Source organism: Solanum lycopersicum, chromosome 7, assembly GCF_036512215.1.
Source record: "Solanum lycopersicum chromosome 7, SLM_r2.1".
NCBI lineage: Eukaryota > Viridiplantae > Streptophyta > Magnoliopsida > Solanales > Solanaceae > Solanum > Solanum lycopersicum.
The window spans coordinates 23585469-23611115 of NC_090806.1; the positions used below are offsets into that span (position 1 = coordinate 23585469).

The 25647-nt window shown below is 37.2% G+C and overlaps 1 protein-coding gene across 1 annotated transcript; it reads right to left on the reverse strand.

Annotated features, from left to right (window-relative positions):
• Positions 1–24691: 24691 nt before the first annotated feature.
• LOC138337368 (uncharacterized) lies at positions 24692–25351 on the reverse strand. Its single transcript, XM_069287278.1, has one exon. It carries the CDS (start codon positions 25349–25351, stop codon positions 24692–24694), a length of 660 nt encoding a protein of 219 aa, XP_069143379.1.
• Positions 25352–25647: the final 296 nt, after the last annotated feature.

Below are 25647 nucleotides of genomic sequence, written 5' to 3' on the forward strand. Positions count from 1 at the left end.
GGTTTGTGATGAAAGGAAGTTCTCCTCCTTTTCCTAATGAGATAAATGATATGCTATAAAAGGGGGTTAGTCTCCGATGACCTAATTAAGTTGTAATTGTTTAACAATGACTAAATAGCATTTTTAAAAAAAGACTTTAGCTTAGCACAAAGTGAACTTGAAAATGTGAGGTGTTGACACCCACTAGAAGGGAGATGCACCAAACAATCCAGGAGATGAGGGCTGCAATTACTAATGGTGATGTAGAGGGTTAAAGATATATCTCCTAGTTCCTTAACAATATTTCCTCCATAGAAATACTAGGTAGTGGATCCACCTAGAATGTTATGTTCTTGTTTTGGACCTACCATGGCAAGTAGACCACCTTCTTTTGGTGTTGGGTTTCATGACAACTAATTCCATGTTTAGCTCACATGAAACATTGTTGGTTACGGTGATTGTTCCCGAATGTAAAATAAAATTAATAAAGTGAACTCTATATAGGGTGACTTAAAAGGTTATTCTTAGTTTAGGTGGGGGTATGAGACTCTACCTATACATTGCACAAGTTGGCCTTGAGGAAAGTCCTAGGAGGTTGTTCTTATGCTATTATAAATTAAATAATATGTATATTTTGACTTTACATGTTGATGAGCCTATATGAAATTAGTTTCACTTATGAACATGTAATTGGTCTATATTGTTATGTCTGATTATGACGACCCATGATAATATGTTAGATGAAGTTAGGAATTACTTATGATCTCTTTCCTTGATTACTTGATCATGTGGGGTTGTGGGACTTCACATGAGCATTGCACTGGTATTCTTGGAATAGGATAGTTGGTAAAGGTCTTATAAGTTATGATGATATAAACTATTGTCCATGTTTTGTTTTTATGACATTATGTTAGAGTTGCTTCGGTTATATGCTCTTGATTTTGTACTATTCATGTTGATATGACCTTATGTTGGTAATGACTATGTTTACTTGACTTTATTGATGATGTTGGTCTTGTGTTGCATATGGACTTGTCTTAATGGATATGTGATCATTGGCTTGTATCTGTTCTTATTTGAGAATGAAGGCTTTTCAAACATGACCTTGCATGACTTTGAACAAAATGTCCCTTTAAGCATTATTTCAAAGGTTATATATGCATATGTTTCCATACTTAGTACAAGTGAATGTACTAACCCATATTCTTTCCTTTTTCTCAAACAATGTAGGTTCAGTCGTTGAGGTATCTAGGTCAATTGGAAGAAGACTTAGACATCTTTCCCAAGTTTATTGGTGAGTCCTTAATGTTCAAGGATGATGTCATCTATCTAGCCTAGTCGGATTTGCTATAGTCTTAAGACATTCTTTCTTTGCTATTGTTAAAGATATTGTTGTAAGCCCTATTTGGCAATTATAGATTTGTGTGTGGGCTAGGCCAGAATGTTTTACTTTATCTAAGAAGTTTAAATGTAAGACGATAATATTAGACTAAATCCTTAAATGTTGATTTTATTGTCTAAACGAGAATCCTATGTAAGCCTATGGGAGGAGTCTAAGTAAACTCCATGTGTAGTATGTGAGAGGTCTATGTAAACCTCAATATGCATTAAATTTTATTTTATCCGCATTTTTACTGATGACATGTTATGACGAATATTAAGAGTCTTGTCTAAGTCCTCTTTGAGGACGACGACAGTCGTTACGTCTAGGGGGTGCTCCCTGGCTGTGACAAAGTTGCTATCAGTGAATGGGTTTGAAATAATCTTATGATTGATGTCACACTAAACCATGTCTACGTAAAGTCTAATTCATGGGTGTTAAGCGCACCACACTTATAAATGAGAGGGTATGTGATGCTTTGGAATTCTCACTTATCAATCATCTTGTAAGTTGCCTAAAGAGTTGAAACTTTATGTGTCCCTTCTTCTTCTAATCCTTTTCTTGTGGATATAAGAGATGAATACTAGAAGTTTGGATGCAAGGAGAGTGAAGGAAGAGTTAGTTAATGCGGGAGTTCCGCCGCAAGAGAACCAAGCCCCTCCACAAGAAGTCAATTTCCTCCACAAGACCAAGCCCCGATCACTCTTCCGCCTATGACACTTGGAAAGATAAGGTCAGTATTTGGGACTTTCAATTAAGCAATGAATACCCAAACACAAACCGTAGCTACTCCATCTCAAGCCATGATGGCTAAGGCAAATATGGAGGTTGGACCTCGTGTTTAATAAAAGGCTAATATCATGGTTTCTTTGTTGAGTGAATTAACAAGGATGAACCCTCCTATGCTCTTTGGGTCAAAGGTTAATAAAGATCCCCAAGACTTTCTTGATGAGGTCTATAATATTCTCTATGATATGGGAGTGAGTTCAAATGAAAGGTCGATCTAGCTTCCTATCAACTCAAGAACGTAGATCAAACTTTGTCAAGGAGGTATGAGTGTGCAAGAGTACTCCTTGAAGTTCACTAAATTGCCCATGTATGCTCCTTCCTTTGCATCCAATCCTAGAGATGAGATGAGTCATTTTTTTTGGAAGTGTCTGATTACTTTGTTGAAGAGTGTCGTTCGGAGATGCTACATAATAACATGGATATCTCTCATTTTCATGCTCAACAAGATGAGGAGACTAGACTCAAAAGGATTAATTGGGAGTTTAAGAGGTCCAAGTCTTATGAGGGAGGTAATTTCAAGGGTAAGCTTGAAATTCAAGATAAGCCTAGGTTCAAGAAGAGTGTCTCCAACCAAGTTTATTCCAATTTACCTAAGGCAATCAAGGACAGCGTTTCTAATCCTAAGTCTAAAAAGGGAAGAATGGAAAGTCACCATATGACAAACCTACTTGTGCGAAGTATGGTAAGAAACATAGGGGTGAATGCTTAGTGGGAACGGGAAATTTCTTTGGTTGAGAAAAAAAGGGGCATAAGGTTAGGGATTGTCCTAATATAAGGAGTAAAGAGAAGGGGATTGGTAAAGATAAACAAAGTTTTCCTAGTTCTGATGCTCCCAAGAGGAGCTTCTTTTATGCTATCCGTTCTACTGGTGAGCAAGAATAATCTCATGATTTGTTCACCGGTATGTTACAAGTCTTCTCTATTGATGTTTGTGCTTTACTTGATCCAGATACTACTCTATAATTTGTACTCCTCCAGTACCTAAAAAGTTTTATGTTTTACCCGATATTTTAATTGAACCATTTTTTGTTACAACCCCGGTGGGTGACTATGTTTTGGATAGAAGAGTCTTTAGGATTTGTCCTATATATTTCCTAACAGAGTTACATGGGTGGATTTTGTAGAGATTGATATGGTTGATTTTGATGTCATTTTTAAAATATATTGGTTGCATGCTTGTTTTTCTTCCATAAATTGTTGAACAAGAGTGGTTAAGTTCAATTTCCTAATGAGCTTGTCCTAGAGGGGAAGAGAGGTAACCCAATTACTAGAGTTCGTGTCATTTCTTGTCTAAAACCTTGTAAAATGATCTCTAAAGGGTGTTTTTACCATATTGTAAGAGTCAAAGATCTTGAGTCCGACATTCCTCCAATAGAGTAGGTCCCCATAGTGAAGGACCTTCCGAAAGTCTTTCTTGATGACATGCCCAAAATCTCACCCAAGCAGAAAATAGACTTTGGTATTGATTTGTTACCATATGAATCCCATTTCAATCCTCCTTATCGGATTAGTACGGCGAAATCCAAAGAGTTAAAGCTTTAACTCAAACACATATTATTCAAGGCTTTATTCAACCTAGTATTTTACCTTGGGGAGATTCAGTGTTATTTGTTAAGAAGAAGGAGAGGTCCCTTAATATGTGTGTTATTTCGTCAAGTCAATAAGGTCACCATTAAGAACAATTATCCTCTCCCTCCGATTGACGACTTGTTTGATACACTCCAAGAGTCTAGATACTTTTGTAAGATTGATTTGAAGTTGGAGGCATGTGAAAGAATCTTCTAAATTTTGAAGGATAGGCTTACCTACACTATGGTGTTGACTTTACCAGAGGGTACCAAGGGTTTTATGGTATATTCTTATACATTGCGAGCGGGTTTTGGTACTTATACAACAAGGGAAGGTAGTAGCCTATGCTTCTAGACAACTCTAGGTGAATGAGATTAATTATCTCTGATAAATGAGATGGTTGGAATTATTAAAAGATTACAACATGAGTGTTCTTTGTCACCCCCGCAACGCAAATGTGGTTGTGGATGCTCTAAATCGTATGATCATCGGTAGTGTGTCTCATGTGGAAGAGGCTAATAAAGACCTAGTAAAAGATGTTCATACGTTGGATGGATTGGGTGTTCGGCTAGATGATTCCCAAAATGGTGGTTTTATTGTTCATAATAACTTCGAGTCTACTTTAGTGGTTGATGTGAAGTGTAAGCAATATCTTGATCATCTATTGATGTATTTGAAGAAACCGGTACTTAGCGAGTTTAATAAGTCATTCTCCTAGGGGGTATGGTGTTCTAAGGTACCAAGGTAGATTTTGTGTACTGGATATTGATGGTTTGAGGGGAAAGATTTTAGAAGAAGCTCATGGTACCTGATATTCTATCATAAGTTCCACAAAAATGTATCATGACCTTAAAGAGGTATATTGGTTGGATTACTTAAAAAAAGACATAGCGGAGTTTGTATCCAAAAGTCCAAATTGCCAACAACTTAAAAATCATCTAACGCCTAGTGGTCTAATCCAAGAAATGGGTTTTCCATATTGGAAGTGGGCAGAAATTAATATAGACTTCACAATTGGGTTGCCTCGAGCCTGGAGGCAAAATGACTCAATTTACTTTATAATGGATAGATTGATAAAATCACTCACTTTATCCCCGTGAAGTCTATATATTTGGCGGATGATTATCCAAGAAAATACATTAATGAGATTGTGAGTCTTCATATGATTCCTTCATCAATCATATCAGATAGAGATGAACAATTCACTTCTCATTTTTTAAGGACTTTCAAAAGGGTTGGATACTCAAGTAAAACCTAGCACCACTTTCCCCAAACGGATGGTCAAACCGACCATACTATTCAAACCCTATAAGACATGTTAATAACTTATGTGATAGGTTTCAAAGGGAATTAAGGCAATTACCTATCGTTGATTGAGTTCTCCTATAATAATAGCTACCATTCGAGTATTTCCATGGCACCTTTTGAAGCACTCTATGCTAGAGATATATAGGTCTCCGGTTGGGTGGTTTGAGATTTGTTAGTCTTAAATCCTTGGTCACAAAAAAATCTATGACATATTGGATATGGTTCGGGTGGTAAGGGATAGGTTGAAACAACCTATAGTCGTCGTAAGTTTATGACGACAATAGAAGAAGAGATTTTGAACTCGAAGTAGGTGATATAATGTATTTAAAGATTTAACCAATGAAAGGGGTAATGAGATTTTGAACAAAAAAGAAGTCAAGTCCCCGGTATGTGGATCTATATGAGGTTTTGCAATGGGTCGGAAAGATTGCATATGAGTTGAGACTACCTAGTGAACTAGCTTCGGTTCATCCGGTATTTCATGTGTCCATGCTTAAGAGTGTATTGGCTACCCCGTCTCTATTCTTCGTATGAAAGGGTTAGGTGTGGATAGAAACTCTCCTATGAATAGGTTTTGGTTGAAATTCTAGATCGCCAAGTGAAGAAGTTGAGGAACAAAGAGGTGGCCTACATAAAAGTCCTTTGGCAAAACCACCTTGTTGAAGGAGCAACATGGGAGGCCGAGGCTTACATGAAGTCCCATTACCCTAAACTTTTTTCTAATTAATTTTAGTCATCCTATTAATAATGACATTAATGAATAAAAATTGAATTTGGCTTGTATTGCTAAAATTTGCATATTTATGGTAAAAGGTTCATGTTAAAATGATTTTTTTTAGTGATAATGTACTTTGGATTAATTTTCACCTATTTATGTTTTGTGTATTGTTGCCTTCATGAAATATTATTGAGCATATTAATGTGTCTTAAAATAAGGTTGGCATAAGTTATGTGATGATCATGTTGAGCTAATGTTGATATTCAGTAGGAAATTCCTTATGTTGTAATGTAGAGCTCTTATATGTAGTAAATTGTGATTTTCAGTTTCTATGTGTAAATGCCATGTTGGTATGTGATTTGAGTTGTGAATAAATCATATGAATTGTCTCTCATAATGATTTATGTCATTCTTGGTCATCCTCTCCCTATAAATATATTGTAGTGTCGTTCGTGGACGAATGTTCCTAAGGGGGGGGGGGGTAATGTAACACTCCGGAAGTCCAAGACCTAATCTAGAGTCTCACATGAATAATTAATGCTTAGAAAACTGCCTTAAGACCTAAAATAATGTAGCTAAATAATTTACAAGAGTTAGAAACAAATCGTCATGAAACGTCCATGACATCTGCTGAACTGTGAAATGTGCACTAGTTTGCCTTTGCATGTTTCATAAAAGTGTGATTTTAACAAAAATTAGTTGGAAGGTGATAAACATGTGTTAGAGTGTGTTTAGGGTCTAATCATCTGGGTAAGGCTCCCCAATGGCCACCCTCCAAGGACCCTTGCATTTGACACAAAATTATCAAACTTGACACTTCTTATCTACGAGCCAAACGACAAGTCGTTGCTTGAGGGATAAGCTGTCAATGGCTTCGTAGGTGGACAATAAGAAAATTCCCCAAAGTGATCCAAAAGCAAGTCTCTAATCCAATCAACAATGACACAGGATAGAGTACACCCCAGATGTGACCGGCTTCGTCGTCCTCTCATTGGACTCAAACAAGCCTCTTAGCTTGCATCCTAACAAGTCATAATTTAAAATTTGCGGAAAAATAAAAAAATTTAATACTATAGGAAGTGTACTTAGACTCATACATAATATGCATTAAAGCATAAACAGTATATTCTAAAAGTTGTCTCATATTAAAAACCATCTAAAGAGTAAGAATCTGGGCTTAGCCAATATATATTCAATATGTCATATAGGCCTTCATACAAAAGAATTCAAGAACGTAAGTGGAAATAGAGTATTCTAAACACTACTAAAGTCTTCATAAGCTAGATTATGAAAAGATAGAATCCCCGAACATCAGGACCTACCAACACTTGGAGAAAGAATTCCAATCTTCTTCAACCGACCTTTTTAATCTTCAATGGCCGGACTCTACATTCGTAGCAATATAAAGTAATTGGGTTAGTACGCAACATGTACTAATTATGGATATATGCACATAACATTTACGAAAATGCATGAAAAAGGATCATTTATCATTTCTCTGTAAAACATGCTAAGTCATATAAATGTCTTCAATGTAAATACCATAGAACATATACAAGTTAAGGATTTCATCAAAATACAACATGATCATACTCAAAGACATATTATCATAGAGTCATGTTAACATTTCATATTCCATATATCATATAAACACAACATACAAAACATTTGCCAATGACCCTATCCCCGACCTACAAGTGAAATGGTCATGTGAAGCCCCATAAGTAAAGCCTTACATCATATAACTTATAGCATGTTAGTCATCATCTCATATAGCCGTATAACCCAATAAGATGTTCATCCACAAAACAAATATCATATAAGATTAACGACATATTTCATAAGCATCATACCTTCATGTTATCGTATTGCATAGGAACAATCCCAAGGACTTCCCTTAGAGTCAACTTGTCCAATGTCTAGTTAGAGTCTCATACCCCTACATATACTGAGTAGACTCCTCAATTTACCCTAGTCAATGTCCATTTACTTGTCTTTCATTTTACATGAGGGAACATACGCCTTAACCAACATAAACCATGTGACCTAAACATGGAATCAGGTGTCATAAAACCCCACACAGAAGAAGGTGATCTACCGGCCGAAGTAGAAGCAAACATGACATAGATTTCTAGGTGGATCCACTTGCAAGTATCCTTTGGTGTCAACATAGTTCAAGAGATAGGAGATGTATTAGAGACCCATAGTTCCATATTGCATGGTAGACTCTATCTCATGAGAATCATTGTTAACTTACCTTCTAAGTAGGGAAGGGACACCTCTTATATCGTCCATCATTGGTTAGGTTAAGTTCCTTTCTTGAATAACCTTTAAGTTGTCTTTTATCATAAACTTATCATAGGTCATAGTTGATTAACTCCATGTATAAACATGATCATGAGCTCTTTAGGATTAGATGATAATTCTTTTCATCATAACCCTTTGTATGTGAGATTAATGTAGCATAATCACCATGTGTAAAGTAAACAAGAAGATATCATAAACTTGCATTGTCATATTCTTATCATGATCTCGCATTTAGCATGTTCTTGGACAAACATATATTCAAAGCAATATCATGCATACTTCACTAGCATATTTCATCGTTCATAAGTTAACATAAACATCATAGAGTAATCGCAACTTTAGAAGACTTACCTCTTGCATCTAAGTACCTTATTCAAGAACAAACGTTCAATTTTTCAATAATCATTACAATAACATAGTGAGATACTCAATAGCATAGTCAATACAAACTCTTCAATTCATATACAAGATCAATTCATAAGAAAGGATAATGCAACGGGTCATTAAAGAGTTCTTTCATGTTTTAGTTCCAATTGCAACGTTTACATGTAATCAAGTAGTAGATGTAACTTAATCAAGACTATTATTTTGGAATATATAATGTATCACACGAGATTAAAACATTATTAATCAAATACTAAACAATAATTGTGAAATCAACCATACAAAACCATTTTTTTCATCAAAAGTCATAAATTTAAGGTTAAGAAGAAAACCTGTTTTGTAGAGTAAGAACCCTAGAAGTTTATTTCTTGAAAACCATCGTTTAAAAGTCATATTGGGGAAAGGATTCACAAGTTTAAAAACTCATAACTTATAAACAAATAAGTCACAAAATTTTATTGGAAACCTTGAACCCTTCGTCTTCTTCCTTAATCTCTTCTTGCTCTTCAATGGAGTTTGGAAAAGAGAGTATTTCTTGAGAGAGATGGGTAATTGTGTTTGAATCTGATTTGTACGTGTAAAAAGTGGTATAAAATTGACCTACTTTCCATATATAGTCGTCCTATAAAATAACCAAAAGACCCTTCACTTAAATGAGTCTATTTATGAAGTTAAATTACCAAAAAATACAACTTTTAAGAATCTAGGAAGGGACTGAGCGTTGCGGGGTTAATTCCCATTATTTTTCTGAATTTATGGGTTGAGGAAGTGAGGTTCATGTCATCCTCGTGTCATGAGGGTGACCTTCAATAGTTGAGGCAGTAGCCTGCGTGTAGGCTGTGCATCGCACATCTTATGCAAAAGCAGCCTTCCTACCTGTGTTGGGGTCCTCCCCAAGGACCCTTTGGGTTGTCCTTGGGATGTCTTTACCGGACGTTTGGACACTTTGTAATACATACTACCTTTAAAAGGTATCTTTAAAATTTTTGGGCTTCGTTTCACACTTCGTACCTTCACGAAAGATAGGGACGTCAACTAGTTCAAATTAGCTAGTTTTCGGACGTCAAGGTCTTTATTTGATATTTTGGATCTAACATTCTCTAAATGAAATTAAAAAACTAATGTAGGTATTTAAAAAGTATTTTAACATTATTAAATAGGATAATATCTATTATAATTCATGGAATTTTTGGAGTGTTACAAACGCCTTGCTAGAAAAAGACCGTCGAAATTCCTATGGGTCGTAGGTTAGGGTGTGTGTTGACTATTCAATTTTAAGTTGATAGTATCAATTTGTTTGTTGTTTAGTTAATTAATTGAGTTAAGGGGAGTCTAATTAAGTAGTTTAGGGGATATATAAGACATAAACCTAATTAATCTAACCAAACACCCCACAATTCACAAACTCAAATTCTCCCAACATTCTATATATTTTCACTCTCTTTCCACAAAGAACACCATTGAGGATCAAGGTTCAAGGACATTAGGTATGAAAGATTTAATTTTTTTCCATCATTCTTCAAGGATTGTTAAGATATGGAAGCTTTTCATTCTTGGGACTCCTTCCTCCAAGACGCTCTTTCAAATTAATTTCTAAGAATGTCAAAAACATGGGTTTCTTACCAATTTCGTGATTTGTCTTTCAATTGGTATTGATTTTGATATTAATTGATTATTAATGATAGAATATCAGTTTTTTATCGATTAATTGTGATGAATTGACGGTTATATTCTTGATGACTGATATGGAGACTATGTGCTAAGGCTTTGCGATCTTAAAACTCTTGATGTGCAATTGAAATATTATATGTGATTAAACTAGGAAGATATAATATGATGACTATGATGTCATGATATGATTATGTTTAATGTGAGATTAGTGTGAGTCTATGATAATGCAAGTTAGAATATGGTTTCTCTTATGTGCCTTAGATGATAAGATATTGATATGTCAATCTCACTAATGATTGTTTGTAATGAAAGGAAGTTCTCCTTCTTTGCATAATGATAAAAACAATATTCTATAATGTCATTTCACAAAAAGGGACTTTAGCTTAGCACAAAGTGAACTTCACAATGAGAGGTGTTGACTACCCATAGAAGGGAGATTCACAAAACATTCTCATGAGATAAGGGATCAAATTGCTAATGGTCATGTAGATAGTTCAAGACATATCTCCTAGTTCCTTAACTATGTTGCGTTCATAGGAATACTACCTATTGGATCCACTTAGAATGTTATGCTCAGCTTTTGGTCCTACCTTGGCAATCAAACCATATTATCCGGTGTAGGGTTTCATGACACCAGATTCCATGTTTAGCTCAAATGGTGTATTGTCAGTTAAGGAGATTGCTTTCGAAAGAAAAATGAAAGTAATAAAGTGAACTCTAAATAGGGTTACTTAATAGGTTATTCTTAGTGTAGGTAATGGTATGTTACTATACCTATACATTGCACTAGTTGGCCTTAAGGGAAGTCTTAGGAGCTTGTTATTATTCTCTTATAAAGTAAATGATATGTATATGTTGACTTTACATGTTGGTGATCCTATATGATGTTACTTTCACTTATGAAAAAAATTTTGGTCTACATTTATGTGTATGATTATGAATACTCATGATGCTACGTTAGATGAAGTTAGGCATTACTTATGATCTTTTTCTTGTTTACTTGATTGTATGAGGTTATGGGATTTCACATGAGCGTAGCACTTTTATGTTTGGTATGGGATTGTTGGTAAAGGTCTTATAAGTTATGATTATATTAACTCTTGTACATGCTTTGTTGTTATGACATTATGTTGGAGTTTCTTTGCTTCTATGCTCTTGACTTGCTACTATTCATGTGTATATGACCATATGTTGGTAATGACTATGTTGACTTGACTTTATTGACTTGACTTAGCATGAATTTGAACAAAATGTCCCTTTAAGCATGATTTCAAAGGTTATATGTGCATATGTTTCCATACTTATTACAAGTGGATGTACTAACCCACATTTTTTCCTTTTTTCCCAAACAATTTAGGCTCGGGACGTTGAGGTATCAAGGTCAACTGGAAGAAGACTTGGACATATTTCCCATGTTTATTGGTGAGTCCTCAATGTTAAAGTTTGAAGCCATATATCAAGCCTAGTCGGATTCGCTATAGCCTTAAGACATTCTTTCTTTCATATTGTTGAAGATATTGTTGTAAGCCGTATGTGGCAACTATAGATATGTATGAGTGCTAGGGCCAAATTTTCTACTTTATCTTATATGGTTAAATAAGACGGTATTATCAGACAAAATCATTATATGTTTATTATATTGTATAAATGAGAAACATATGTAAGCTTCCCATGAGAGGAGTCTAAGTAAACTCCATATATAGTATGTGAGAGGTCTATGTAAACCTCAATATGTACAAAGTTTTAATTTATCTGCAGTTTTAGTAATGACATGTTATGACAAATATTTTGAGCCTTGTCTAAGTCCTTTCCGAGGACGACAACACCGATTACGTCTAGGGGTGGTCCCGTGTTGTGACACTAATACCAGATATTTCTCAAACCCAAACTTCTCCAACTTATTTCTACTTTCAATCTATATTGAAAGACTCCATTGAAGACAAGTCTTCAAATATCATTAGGGCTTCAAGACTTCATCTTTTCACCATTAGTTCTTAAGGAAATCCTAAGGTATGGAAGGTTTTAACTCTTGGGATCCTTTTCCCCAAGAGGCTCTTCAATTCTCCTCGATCGTAACAATGCTCTACAATGACATGAACTTGTCTAGATTAATGGTGTATGCAAAATCCATTGAGGAGTATATTTCTAAAAAGATTTGAAGAAACTTGAAGAGGGGTAGATCTGATGAAAAAAACTAACCTAGGTTTATGAAGAGGTCTCCAACTCAAGATTACTCTAGTGCTCCTATGGTCAAGCTTGAGAGTGGTTGTGGTTTTCAAGGTGTTAATCCTCCTTGTACTTCTTGTGAAAGAAGCACTTTTGAAAGTGTCTATTCAGTAGCGGTGGTTGCTTTGGTTGTGGTAAGGATAGTATTAAGGTGAGAGATTGTCCTACTATTTCAGCTAGAGGAAGAGATACGAATCAAGTTACTCCTAATGTTCCGGATGGTGGTGCAACAAAGAGGAATCACTTCTATGTTATCAAATCTAAGGCAAACTCGGGTAAAGATGCCGGTAAGTTATAGTTTTCTCTTTAAAGTTGTGATGGGTTCCTTCTAATTGGGGAAGTTTGGTGAGTAGTATAATTGTGATTTGTTGTATCTTCTCTTCTATTCTATTCAAGCTTGAGAGTAGGAATATTATAGTAGCATGTTGCATGTTGTTTATAAGTCTATGATAATATGAATTTCATTTTTCTCCTTGCATTGTGTATTTCATGAGGTTATGTTTATGTTGTAGAATGAGATTATATGATTTTGTCTATCTTACTGGCATACCTTCATAATAAACTAATTCAAAGATGCATTATTGAATTATTGATCATGCATTTCAGTGAAGTGTTTGAATTTTTTGTTAAATTGTCTTTTCATGAGAAATTGGATTTTTGTGCTTACAAATGTTGTATATGAGCATAATAATATGTCGAGAAGGAGTTCCTCCATGAAATGAAAATGTGAGTCTTATTGCATGATGAGTATAGATGTACTTTCTATTTTGTTGTTGTGTTTTGAGTCTCTTGACTATGTGGAGTTGATTTTCCTCGTATCTATGTGTATAGTACATGCTATGGTATTTTTATTAGCTTATAGTCTTGAGACTTTATCTCTTGATAGTGTTAAAATTGTTTTAGTGACATTCGAGGATGAATGTTTTCCAAGTGGGGGAAAATGTAGCACCCTAAAAATGCACTAGGTAACACTAGAGCCTAACATGTGTTCACAAGGTGATAAAGGTCATTAAATGTCTAATTATGGTGCTAATAGGTAGTTTATAGAGTATGGAGGTCAAACTTCCAGGAACGTCCAAGAAATTTGAATGTTTTGCTTTAAGACGTGCTTGTGTGTTCTAGTGTGCCTTTGCATGTTTTAGGTGTTGGTTTGAGTTCAAATTGATGGAAGAGATTCCTAACACCTAGACGTACGTATTTAGGTTGGAAATTTTTTGTCACTACTCCACAAGGACCACACTGAGGGTCTTTGAGAAGTACCATAACTTTTCCATGAAATCTGCCAAAACAGTCCCAACCAACTAAGTCAAACAACACCTCGTAGTGTTGTCAACCATCAGTAAATGGGGGGAGTTGCTCCACACTTAGGTATGGGATCTCAAGCCTCGAATTTTGAAGTCTCTAATCCAAATGACAGATTGCCAACACGGACCATCATTTAGTCAGCGATCTATTGATGCTTGCGTGGTTTGACAACTACAAGTTACACCAGGTGTCTTGGCCTAGTGAAGGCAATAAGGGAAATTCAACAAGAATTCAAAAAATATATTGGGCGGTTACTTAAGGTACTTTTGGGTATTTTAAGTAACTTTATAAGCCTAGAACTTATAGTTTAGTTCATTATCAAAAATCAAAACCCAAAACCAAAAATAGAATCCTCTAGAACTTAATTGGAGCTTGAAGCAAGGTTTAGTCTAGAAAGCTTGAATTCTCCATAAAATCTTCATCATTTTCATGGATTATGTTAAATCAAGGTATGGTTTTTGGTCCTTTAAATCGCTTTTTTCATGGAGACAAACTTCAAAGGTTCTTCCAAGACTTCTTAAAACATTAAATATTCTACTTTGAATTCTAACCATGGGTTCTTACATAGAATGATTTTAATCAAAGATTAATGTTATAATTGTTGTTAATTAAATGATTTTAGATCAAAATTCCTATGAAACCATGCAATTCATGAAATCTTAATTTTTGCTATATTATGGATGATTTGATCATGGGCTTATTATATTGAATTCTTATGTAGATTACTTAGGACTATTGAATTATGTAAAAATCCTATTAGAATTGGGTATAGGCTCCCTTAAATTGATAATTTTAATATTGTATTATGCTGGATCATTTTATGGTTTGATTATTAGTTCGGAATGGTGTGTATGGCTATTGGTAGGAGCCTTGGTAAATTGAATTGGATGGAATTGCTAAGGATTTGATGTGTTGATATTGGAATGGTGGTTTGCTGACCTACCCTCTTCTATATTCTTTATTATAGGCATTGAATTGTGTTTATTGGTATGGTCCACTTAATGTGGCGGTGGTTATGTGATATAATTGTAAATAATGAGTACCAGTCACTTGTAGGAGAGTTAGTGATACACTCAAATTTACTTTTCAAAAATAAGTAAAAGCGGACGTATCAAGGAAAGAACCCAACTGTGAGGTTGGGGTCGATCCCATGAGGAATATTATTTTGTCTTAACTTTAACCTATTATTATTTCTATTTAGTCAAGTCCTTTCCCAAACCAAGTAACAAACATGGGTTTTTTTAATAAATAAATGTAATTAGATATTTCTAAATAAACAAGTGACAGGTTTAAAGATTTGACTTTTATCAAGTAATGAGAGTATGTAGGGCTTTAGTGTTCCCCACAAGTTCATAACGCGGTAATTCTAGGTATAACAATCCTTCCCTAGTATCTTGCACGCAAAGTGGTAATTATATATCCCTAATTCCTTGGTCCGGAAACTAGGAAATTTCATTTTGCACCTTGGTCAAGCTACGTGTGTATGCTTTACTAAACCTTACATTTACATCATATTAAGTAACATAATCGATGTATGGCTTAGTTGTTACTTCGCACCAATCGACCGTAGCCTATTAAATAGTATATACTAAATGTACGTTGATAATTCTTTTCTTATTATATACCTCCTTGGTCCAGCAAATAGCAACAAGGTGCGTTCTAACATTTACACTTATTAAAAAGACTTCTAAATGAAAGAATTATCAATACATGAAAAAAACTATTCTATGATTATTATTTTAGCTAGTTTTTACCTTGTTAATTACTCATGGTTCCCACAACTGTAGATATGGATTTAGTTACCCATGTTATTAATCACACAATTCATTTTAAGTTGATAAGAACTCATGTACTTACTTTGATGAAATTGAAGAAAATCCAGAAAATTGCTTGAATTAATCAATAAGCTTGCAATAAACGATTTCCAGAAAATAGGATAATTTCCCAAAATCACAACTTCACAACTAGAACAATAAAATCTTAAAATACCCAAGAGTCTAACCCAAAAAATGATGTTTTTACAAGTATTTATAATAGACAAGTCCTAACATAAAAGGGAAATCTATTTAAGGAAAATCTTCCCAAAAATGCGTCTTAGTCAACGACTAGAGCGACGGACCGTCAAGGACCTCCATCATTCCATACTTAACTTCTTTTTCTGCTTCATTTTTCACCCACTTTGAATTACCATCAACGGACATGGATGAAAGTCCGTTGTGTGCACAACAGTTCATCTATGGATTCCGTTCCTCCATGCATAGAATCTTTTGAAGATAAGTACTAGGGCTACTTTCTGTTAACATTGACAGATGTGCAGGACAGTCCGTGGCTATGATGGTCCGTCGAGAGCCTTTGTAGCCCCACACTTAGTCAGAATTCCCCAACTTCCTTTAGCAGCCTTTTTCTTCGTACGATGGTTGCAACCATAGACCGTCGAAGTCATGATGGAACGTCGATGGCTCCATAGGTCGACACTTATACAATATTAAGCATAATTCTCCGACGTTCTCCTTTTGGACAGATTTCCTGCAAACAAAGAAAAACTACATTAAACCAATATAAGAAGGCCTTAGACACACGCTAAACTTAAATCATTGAAAGTACCGTCAAACCACATAACATCAACACCCTCAACTTAAATTCCTCGTTTATCCTCAAGCGACGCACTATGACTCACCACAAAATCTTTTTAAAAGAGTATCCTTATTTTAGCTTTTTCCAATCTATCATGGCTATCAATCTCGATTATTTTCAAATTGATTTATGCATTCTATCACTATTAGGCTTGATCTTACGGATCATACCATGACACAGACTCACCACACACCAACACCTATCCTCTTTGTTCTCTCACCAAGGTGCTAATTTTACGGTATTTCAACTAGTGCCCTTGCTTCAACACAACATTCTCAGTTTCACACAATGATTTCAATTTGAATATAAGGATTATTTTTCAACACTCGCTTGCAGAACAACTTCAGACCTCATTTATACTTATTGCCATAGGCTTTCTTTATTTTCACTTCTTCAAGTTAATTATAATAGACTCTTAGGATCACGATAGGACTTTCTTAGCTTGTAACATAGGCTCAGGATCAGGTAGGGTACATTTGGATTATTTTAGTGACTTATTTACCTCCTTGTTATAACGTCTAAGATTCCTACCTTTTCATCATTTTATTGAGCCCTATTTCTTAATTTTCTTGTTTTCATTGACCTTGCTATTTTCCCTTCTTTCTTTTTTTGTGTAAGTGACTATTTTCTTTTCTTGCTTGTGTTTTAACATTTTCAAAATATTTTTTTTACTTTTCTTCCAAATTTTCTTGCGTCACTTTTCTTTTGTTCTTTTAACCCCACTTTCCGAAGCATTCCTCCTAATAGCAACCCTCAACTCATGGCTTTGCCATAAGTCAAAGTACACAATACTCAAAGTTGGGAAACGTCCACAACAAGGTTGTTTTCTGCATTAGAAACCCTAAGCTTATGCTTTTGGCATAAGATGAGGTGCACACGTCCAAGGAGGGACAAGGGCCAACACATTTTTCCCAGAAAAGATCAGTTGGGGTGAAAAAGAAAGGTCTATTTTAAGCTCAAATCATTTGGATTAATAAGGGATTACTTTCATTCGGTTTTCTGTTATTCAGGCTAAAGATCTAGTATATTGAACAAGGGCCTATAATCCTTTCCTAATTGACTATTACGGCTTACATTTAGCAGGACTAACGATGCAAGTTCTAGCTCAGTACCAATGGTTGAATATTCAAATTTTGCTCACACTCATTTGACATCTCATTACTCTACCAAATTATCAAAAACCTACTTCGAATTTTTGATTTAGGGTCATGCAGTGGTGTATCTCTATGTCATGCTTAGAGCCACACATTTATCAATTACTATGCCTAGTTATGCAACATTTTCTTTAAATTAGAATATCACTTTTTTAGCCATCATGGTTCGTAGTCCATTTATATACTATATATAAGAGATATTAACATGTCGATTCAACAATAAAAATAACCAGTATCTTGGGGAAAAAGAACACAAGCAAGAAAAACTCAAGAGAGGATCATGAGTTGGGCTACTCAGACTTTACCCTAGCACTCACTTTCCATTTACCCCACCCCCAACAAAAATACATGCAATTGTCCCCAATGCATAAAAGTGTATAAAATAGGGTGGTAGGTGAAGAAAACATGAGGCACAAAGCGTCGACAATCAACAAGTTCATAGGTTCGGTTGCCTGAAACCCGTTCCCTCTTTAGTCCAGACAACCTCAGTAGTGTCCTCGTCAACAACAACACCATCAGTAGTGCTCCTCTCAGCCTCAAAAACGCTGCAGTGAGACGCCCCAGTAGCCCACTATATAGCCCTCAACTGACAAGCCTCCTCATCAATAAGTGAAGCTCTCCTCGCTGCCTCCAACTCATGGCGCTCCATCTTCTGCGCCCAAGACTCCGCCTCATCTCTAACTCTATGCCTCTTGGAACAATCTCGTGGGGGGTGGCATTGTAGCAGCGGAGAAGAAGTCCAGCAACAATGTGTCCTCAGTGGGCTCTGCAAAGGGGCCTTAGACTCTAGAACTCGAGCCTCTAGTATAGTATCTAAGTCTTCTCTAAGACTCTCCACACCAGCCTGGAGAGCCGTCACATCCACTGTAGGGCCTAGTAGGGCAAGAACCCGCAACTCCAAAACATTCCAAGCGCTTGTGGACATCCATGACCTTCCGCTAAGTGTCCTTGTCCATCTTCCTCTCTAAGTGATCCGCTACTTCAGTAATACACCTCTGCATCCAAGTGTGGATGTAGTGCAGAAGTATGGACATTTGGGCCTGAAGTTTCTGGATCCTAGCAAGAGGGACCAGAGAAGTAGATGGAGTCAAGCGGGAGGAGTTCGGAGAGGTGATACCACCCAGGATAGACTCTACCGTAGGGGTGTCGGTAGGTTTAGATGAAGCCAGGTTATCCGCTTGAGCTTACTCTACCGTTGCCGCTATGTTCTCACCAAGCGGTTGCACCTCCGAACGGGACCCTCTGTGGGGAGCAAACTCATTGGCCTCATTACTAATGATGCCAATATCTACTGTGCCAGGTGGGGTCTTGATCATATCAATGTTCCACACGGGCACTCGTGCTAGCCTGCACAAAGCAAAAACCATGCATGGGAAGAGGTAAGTAGTAGTGGCCATGAAGTCCATCTCGCGCATCACCGCCTGTACTAGCCATGTGAAGTCCACCTCAAACCCCTTAATCATTGCCGCCATCATCACCGCACGATCCGAAATGACAATGTTGTCAGCTGCAGTGGGGGAAAGACAGTGTCGGACTAGTAACCACAAAAAATTGGTTGTGAAGGTGAGGTTAGCCTTCTTGATACTTCCCTTAGGCTCCAGCACCAAATCGGTAGCCTCACCATCAAGGGAAAGGTATTGTGTAATCCACCGCTTGGTGGTCTCTCTCAAATTTAGCTCACGCTGAAACCATCCATATTTAATAAAATTCCACTGATAGTTGAACTGGGCGGTGAGAGGTGTTCGGGTGTCATAAACATTCGCTCCATGAGAAACCTACAGATGGACGGCAGGGAAATGTCAGCTCGCTTGTCGGGGACTTAGACGTAATTCAAAGAAGCGTGTTTGGCGGAAGCTGCCTGGCGGATAGCTGAGATCGGAGAGTCACCACATAGGAGGCGTAGAACTATCAGACCATCTCCTCATTGTAGCATCCTATATCCCGAGTCGTCCACTCTAGCCGATGCTTGGTGAATATTTCATGAATAGCCAGGATGGGTGAGAGAACCCCCGTAATAACCCACCGCTCTAGTCTCAGGGTCCGATCATGACCCCCTTGTCATTGGGCAGCTTAGCGCTAGACTGGGTTGCTTGAGTAGAGCCATCATTATCAGCATCATCAGACGAGGCAGACTTGGATGTGGTGGCGGGAGCAGAGGCCTTTTAAAACTCGGAGACCTTCTAAGAACTAGACACTTTCTTAGAACCGGAAGCATCCGCAGAGCCAGAAGCTCCCTCAGACTTTGAAGCAGACCCAGAAGGTGTGCCGGTTAGTATGCGCTCCTCTTCATATTGGGAGGCAATGACTCCACCGAGCGCAACCTTTATGTGTGTGGCTCTAGTGGTGCGTGCAGCATGGGTGGGCTTAAGAGTTCTTGGTGGCACATACTCCTAGTCACGCTCATCGTCTGAGCCTATGACCATCCGGACGAACAGGGCGACGGACTTGGAACGCCCTCATGAGTAGGCACAGTCTTGTTTTGGTACCATTAGTACCTGCAAAGAAAATAAATTAGCACTAGTACATGCAATATAAACAACAACGGAATGGCAATGCAGTAGTTACAGTACTGCATGACGGACCCATAGACAGTCCGTCGGAGGCACAACGGTCCGTCATGGATCCGTCGAGGAACACTTAGTTAAATTTGTTTATCATTAGAAGAAAAGGTTTTGATAGTGGCAACGATTGTGCAAGACGGACCGTCGAAGGCACAACGGTCCGTCATGGGGGTGTGTGGAGAGACACTTAGACTAAAATTTGTAAACATCAGAAATCAAGGTTCTGAAACTGGCGACGGTTGTGCAGGATGGACCGTCGAAGGCATGATTGTTCGTCATAGGGGTCCGTCGAGGGACACTTCTCCTAAGAATAAGATGTGGGGAGTTACTTACCCCCAGGATGGCCTGTCGAGGGAATGAAGGTCCGTCGATGGAGTCTCGTACTATCTTTTAGGGACATAACTTTTTTTAACATGAATTAGTTCACCTAACTTACTAATGCGGAGTATCTTTAACAAACAAAGATTATCAAGAAACTACCAAACATCCCATCAAAGAAAGGGCAAGAATTTTTCATGTTTTAACATTTAATTTTTGACAGCCTATCAACCTTAGGTCAGATACAGAATCAGGAAACACACGTCAATATTTTAATAAAACACCATCATTCATTTTAAATATCAGTGTTCTACAAGAACTTAGGACTACAGTGGTGAGTTCTAGCAATCAATAATGGTCCAAAATTGGAGACCCACACAGTAAGACATCAAGTTTAATCAAAAAACAAAAAAAATTAACGATAGTTAATTCACGGATCAGAAGAACATACCTGATAACTAGAGTAGAGGAAGAAAAAGTAAGACACTGCTAGTTGAACAGCACCATAAACGCCATGAACACCAACCAGCAATGGACTGAAGACTAGGAGAATTAGGACAGAAAGGGATGTGGAAATTTTGGGGAAATGTGGGTAATCAGAAGATTGAGAGGGAATGGGAGTTGATGGAGATGAAGTGCAAAGAAATGGTAGCAAATGAGGAGTGAAACGGCTATAAGGGGTTATTGTGAAGAGGTGGGAACTTTAAAGATTTAAAACTTTTAATATTAAGCTGGACAGATCGGGTCAGGTCGATGGGTAATGATGTGATGATTCCCCATCGACGAACTGTAACAGGGTTGACTGTCCATCATGAGGGTCCATCAAGGGTGACCTAACTTGGAAAATTTGAAATACATACCTGGGCATGACAGATCCCACAGAAGGTCCGTCGATGACATGACGGTCTGTAATGGTTATGTCGATGGGTGCAGCAGCCCAATTTTCTGCAGATTTTTGGTGATTTGATACCTTCATATTTAACACCCATTAAGATTATCTTTCTATATTTTGTAAACACTTTTTAGATACAGACCCTAATCTATGCTATAGCCAACACTACTAACGAAAAAGAAAAGAGCAGTCAGACAAAACATTAAATATATAAAGAAAAAATAATGCAACTATGCGTAGAAAATCATAAAAAATCTATAGTAGATAGATGACACATGTTGGTTGCTTCCCAATCAGCGCTTGATTTAACGTCACGTCACGACGGAAGACTCTTGATTACTCATACTTCAACACGGTGGTATTCCTTGATATCTTCCTTCGTTGTTTCAACATGCCCTAGAATGATTTTGATCCGCTGCCCGTTCACCTTGAACCTCCCACCTCCTTGTTCTCCAACTCAACCTTACCATGAGGGAATAGTTGGGTGATCAAATATGGACAAGTCCATTTGGACTTGAGTTTTCCCAGAAACAAATGCAACCTAGAATTGAACAAAAGCACCAAATCCCCACTAAAAAATCGTACTTCTCAATCTTTTAGTCATGGTACTTCTTCATCTTTTCTTTGTAGATGGTTGAATATTCATATGCCTTCAAAATAAATTCGTCAAGCTCATTCAACCCGTTTAACCTCTGTTCCGCAGTCTCATTCCAATCCATTTTCAACTTCTTCATTGCCCACATGGCCTTATTCTATAATTCAACCGGTAAGTGTCAAGACCTCGCATATACAAGTTGGTATGGGTACATACATATAGGAGTCTTGTATGCTTTACGGATGTCCGAAAGAGCATCATCAATCCTCCTTGACCAATCCGTTCTACTAGTATTCACCATTTTTCCCAAAATCTGCTTAATCTCCCCGTTTGACACCTAAACTTGCCCACTAGTTTGAGGATGTTAAAGAGTGGGCACCTTATGGATAACCCCATATTTTTTCAATAATCCCTTAAATAGATTGTTGCAAAAGTGAGATTCCCTATTACTAATAATAGCCCTTGGGATGAAAAATTTGGAAAATATGTTCTTTTTCAAGAATGCGGTGACACTCTTCCCTTTATTATTCGCGAGTGCAATAGCTTCCACCCATTTAGACACATAATGGACTTCCACAAGAATGTAGTTCATCCCATGAAAACTCAAAAATGGTCCCATAAAGTCAATGTCCCACATATCAAAAAACTCAATGACAAAAATGGTATTCAGAGGGAGCTCTTGCTTTCGCGAAATGCCACCATCTCTTTGGCATCTATCACATGCTTTCGTGAACTCATGAGCATCTTGGTTGATGGTTGGCCAATGGAATCCACATTTCAAGATCTTGTGAGCAGTCCCAATACCACTATGATGCCCACCTACATGCGAAAAATTGCATGCCTCCAAAATACTCAACATCTCAATTGTCGGCACACAACGACGAATAAGGCCATCAGCACAACTCCTATATAAGTATGGATCATCCCCAAAGAATTTTTTCACATCATGCATGAACTTTCTCCTTTGATGAAAGGACAAGTCCTATGGGACGATATCACTAGCAAGATAATTCACAAAAATTTGCGAACCATGGAATCAAGTCTTGAGAGGCACCCAATACATTATCATCGGGGAAGTATCATTAGTCTCAGCCATTTCACCCAACTCTCTCATTGATTCTTCTAATAATCGGGAGAAGTGATCAACAACTTGATTTTCGGTCCCTTTTCTATCTTTTACCTCAAAGTCGAATTCTTGCAATAGTAATACCCAACGAATCTACCTCGATTTTGAATACTTCATTGATATAAAATATCTCGAATCAAAATTACCAGTATGAACTGTAACCCTCGTGCCAAGCAAATAGTAGTGAAATTTTTTGAAAGCAAAGAATACTGCAAGGAGCTCTTGTTCATTCACCGTGTAGTTCTTTTGGGCTTCATTAAGGGCTAAACTAGAATAGTAAATGGGATGAAGGATTTTTTACCTTCTTTGTCCCAATAACACACCAAGAGAAACTCCACTCGTATGATACATCATCTTAAATGGCTTGCACCAATATGGAGAAATGATCATAGATGCAGACACCAACTTTTCCTTCACCTCACAAAATGCCTTAAGATAAGATTCATCAAAATGAAACTTACACTCTTTCTCAAACAACTTGCACAAAGGATGTCCAATCTTTGAAAAATCCTTGATGAACTTCCAGTAAAAGCCAACATACCCAAGAAAACTTCTCACACCTTTTACAGAAATAGGTGGAGGATGTTGCTCTATCGCCTTAACTTTGGCTCCATCAACCTCTATACACTTCTCTGAAATGTGATGACCCAATACAATACCTTCTTGCACCAGGAAGTAACATTTTTCCCAATTTAGCACAAGATTGCAATCTTCACACCTCTTAATAACCTCAGATAAATTACTCAAACATCGCTCAAAGGAGTCACCAACCACTAAAAATCATCCATAAACACCTCAATAGTGTCCTCCACCATATCGGAGAATATTATCATCATACATCTCTGATATGTGGCTTGTGCATTACATAACCCAAACGTCATTCTCTTGAACGCGAAGGCCGCATAAGGACATGTAATGGTGGGTTTCTCTTCATCGTCCGTTGCAATGGAAATCTTATTATAAGTAAAAAAGACATCCAGAAAACAGTACCACTCTTGTCGTACAAGTCTATCCAACATCTGATCCATCAACGGCATGGGAAAATGGTCCTTCTCTGTCCATGTATTTAATTTCCGATAATCCACACATACCCTCCATCCTGTCACCAGCCTCATCGAAACAAGATCATTTTTCTCATTGGGGACCACAGTCATTCCCCCTTTCTTTTGCACACACTGAACAGGGCGCATCCAACTACTATAGGCGATTGGATATATCACTCCAATAGCCAACCAGTTAATGATTTCCTTCTTCACCAACTCTTGTAGAGGTGGATTTAATCGTCTCTGGTTCTCAATACTTGGCCTATGATCGGGCATGAGTTGCATTTTATTTGCACAAATCCCCGGAGGATCCCAAAAATGTCTATAATAGTCCACCCAATAGCACTTTTGAACCTTTTTAGCATCTCCACCAAACTCTCAACTTGATGCCTATTCAAGTATTATGCAATAATTACCGGCAAAATGTCACCTTTTCCCAAGAATATATACCTCAGATGAGGTGGTAGAGCCTTAAGTTCTACTTTTGGAGCCTCTTCTATAGATGGTTTCATGGGTGGAGACTCATGATGCTTCATATCAAACTCCAACTTCTTTAGTTTAAACTAAACATCACCTCGATCAAGTTCCGCGACCAATGAACCATACTCTTCAATACAATCACTATCAAAATTCATGAACACTGCCGCTAGTGCTTCTACACCCAGATGCTCTTCTATTTGTACCTCAGATGACTTTTTGACCCAATAAGATATGGCAAATATCGATTCGATCTAACCACTCTTCCTCATAGACCTATAAATGTTGAAAGTCACTTCTTCATTGTTCAACAAAAATTTCATTTTCCCATTCTCCATATTAATTAAGACTCTACTCATAGCAAGGAATGGCCTCCCAAGAATAATAGGCACCTCAAAATAAACCTCACAATCCAGAATCACAAAATCTACAAAAAATATGAATGACTCCACCTTTACTAACACATCACGGAGTATCCCATTAGGCCTCTTTACCGTTCGATCATCCATTAGTAGCCGCATTACAATGGTCTTTCGATGACCCAAATCCAACTTCTTGTAAATAGAGATAGGCATGAGATTTATGCGTGCCCGAAGATCACATAATGCTTTTGCAAAATTTAATAACTCGATTGTAAATGGACTAGTGAAGGTACCCAGATTTTTTTTTTGCTCTTGAGACCTTGTAGCAATAGCACTACAATGCTGCCTTCTATCATCATTCTCAAAACTGACCGGTCTTTTCTTATTGACCATATCTTTCATGAACTTAGCATAAATGTGCATTTGTTCAAGAGCTTCTATCAAAGGGACATTGATGGAAAGTTGTTTGAGCATATTGATAAAACTTTGGTATTTACCATCCTCGGTCTTTTTTACTAACCTCTGTAGGAGTGGAGGTGGTGGTCTAGTCATGGGTGTAACCTTTTGGGGTACCTTAACTTATTTCCCCATTTTTCTTTTATCTCACCACTAACCTCCACTACCTTATCATTGCCTATTATCACATTTTCTACACCTAACGGATCGGTGGGTCAATGGTTTTGTTACAGCCTCGAGTTGTGACTGTCATACAATGTCCATCATTTTTTAGATTTTGGACAGTATTGCTAGGAAAATTGCCTAGTTGGTGTGGGTTCACAGTCGAATACAATTGGGTCATTTGCAACTAAAGATGCTTGATCGAGATTTCATGTGCGTAAACTTTTTGC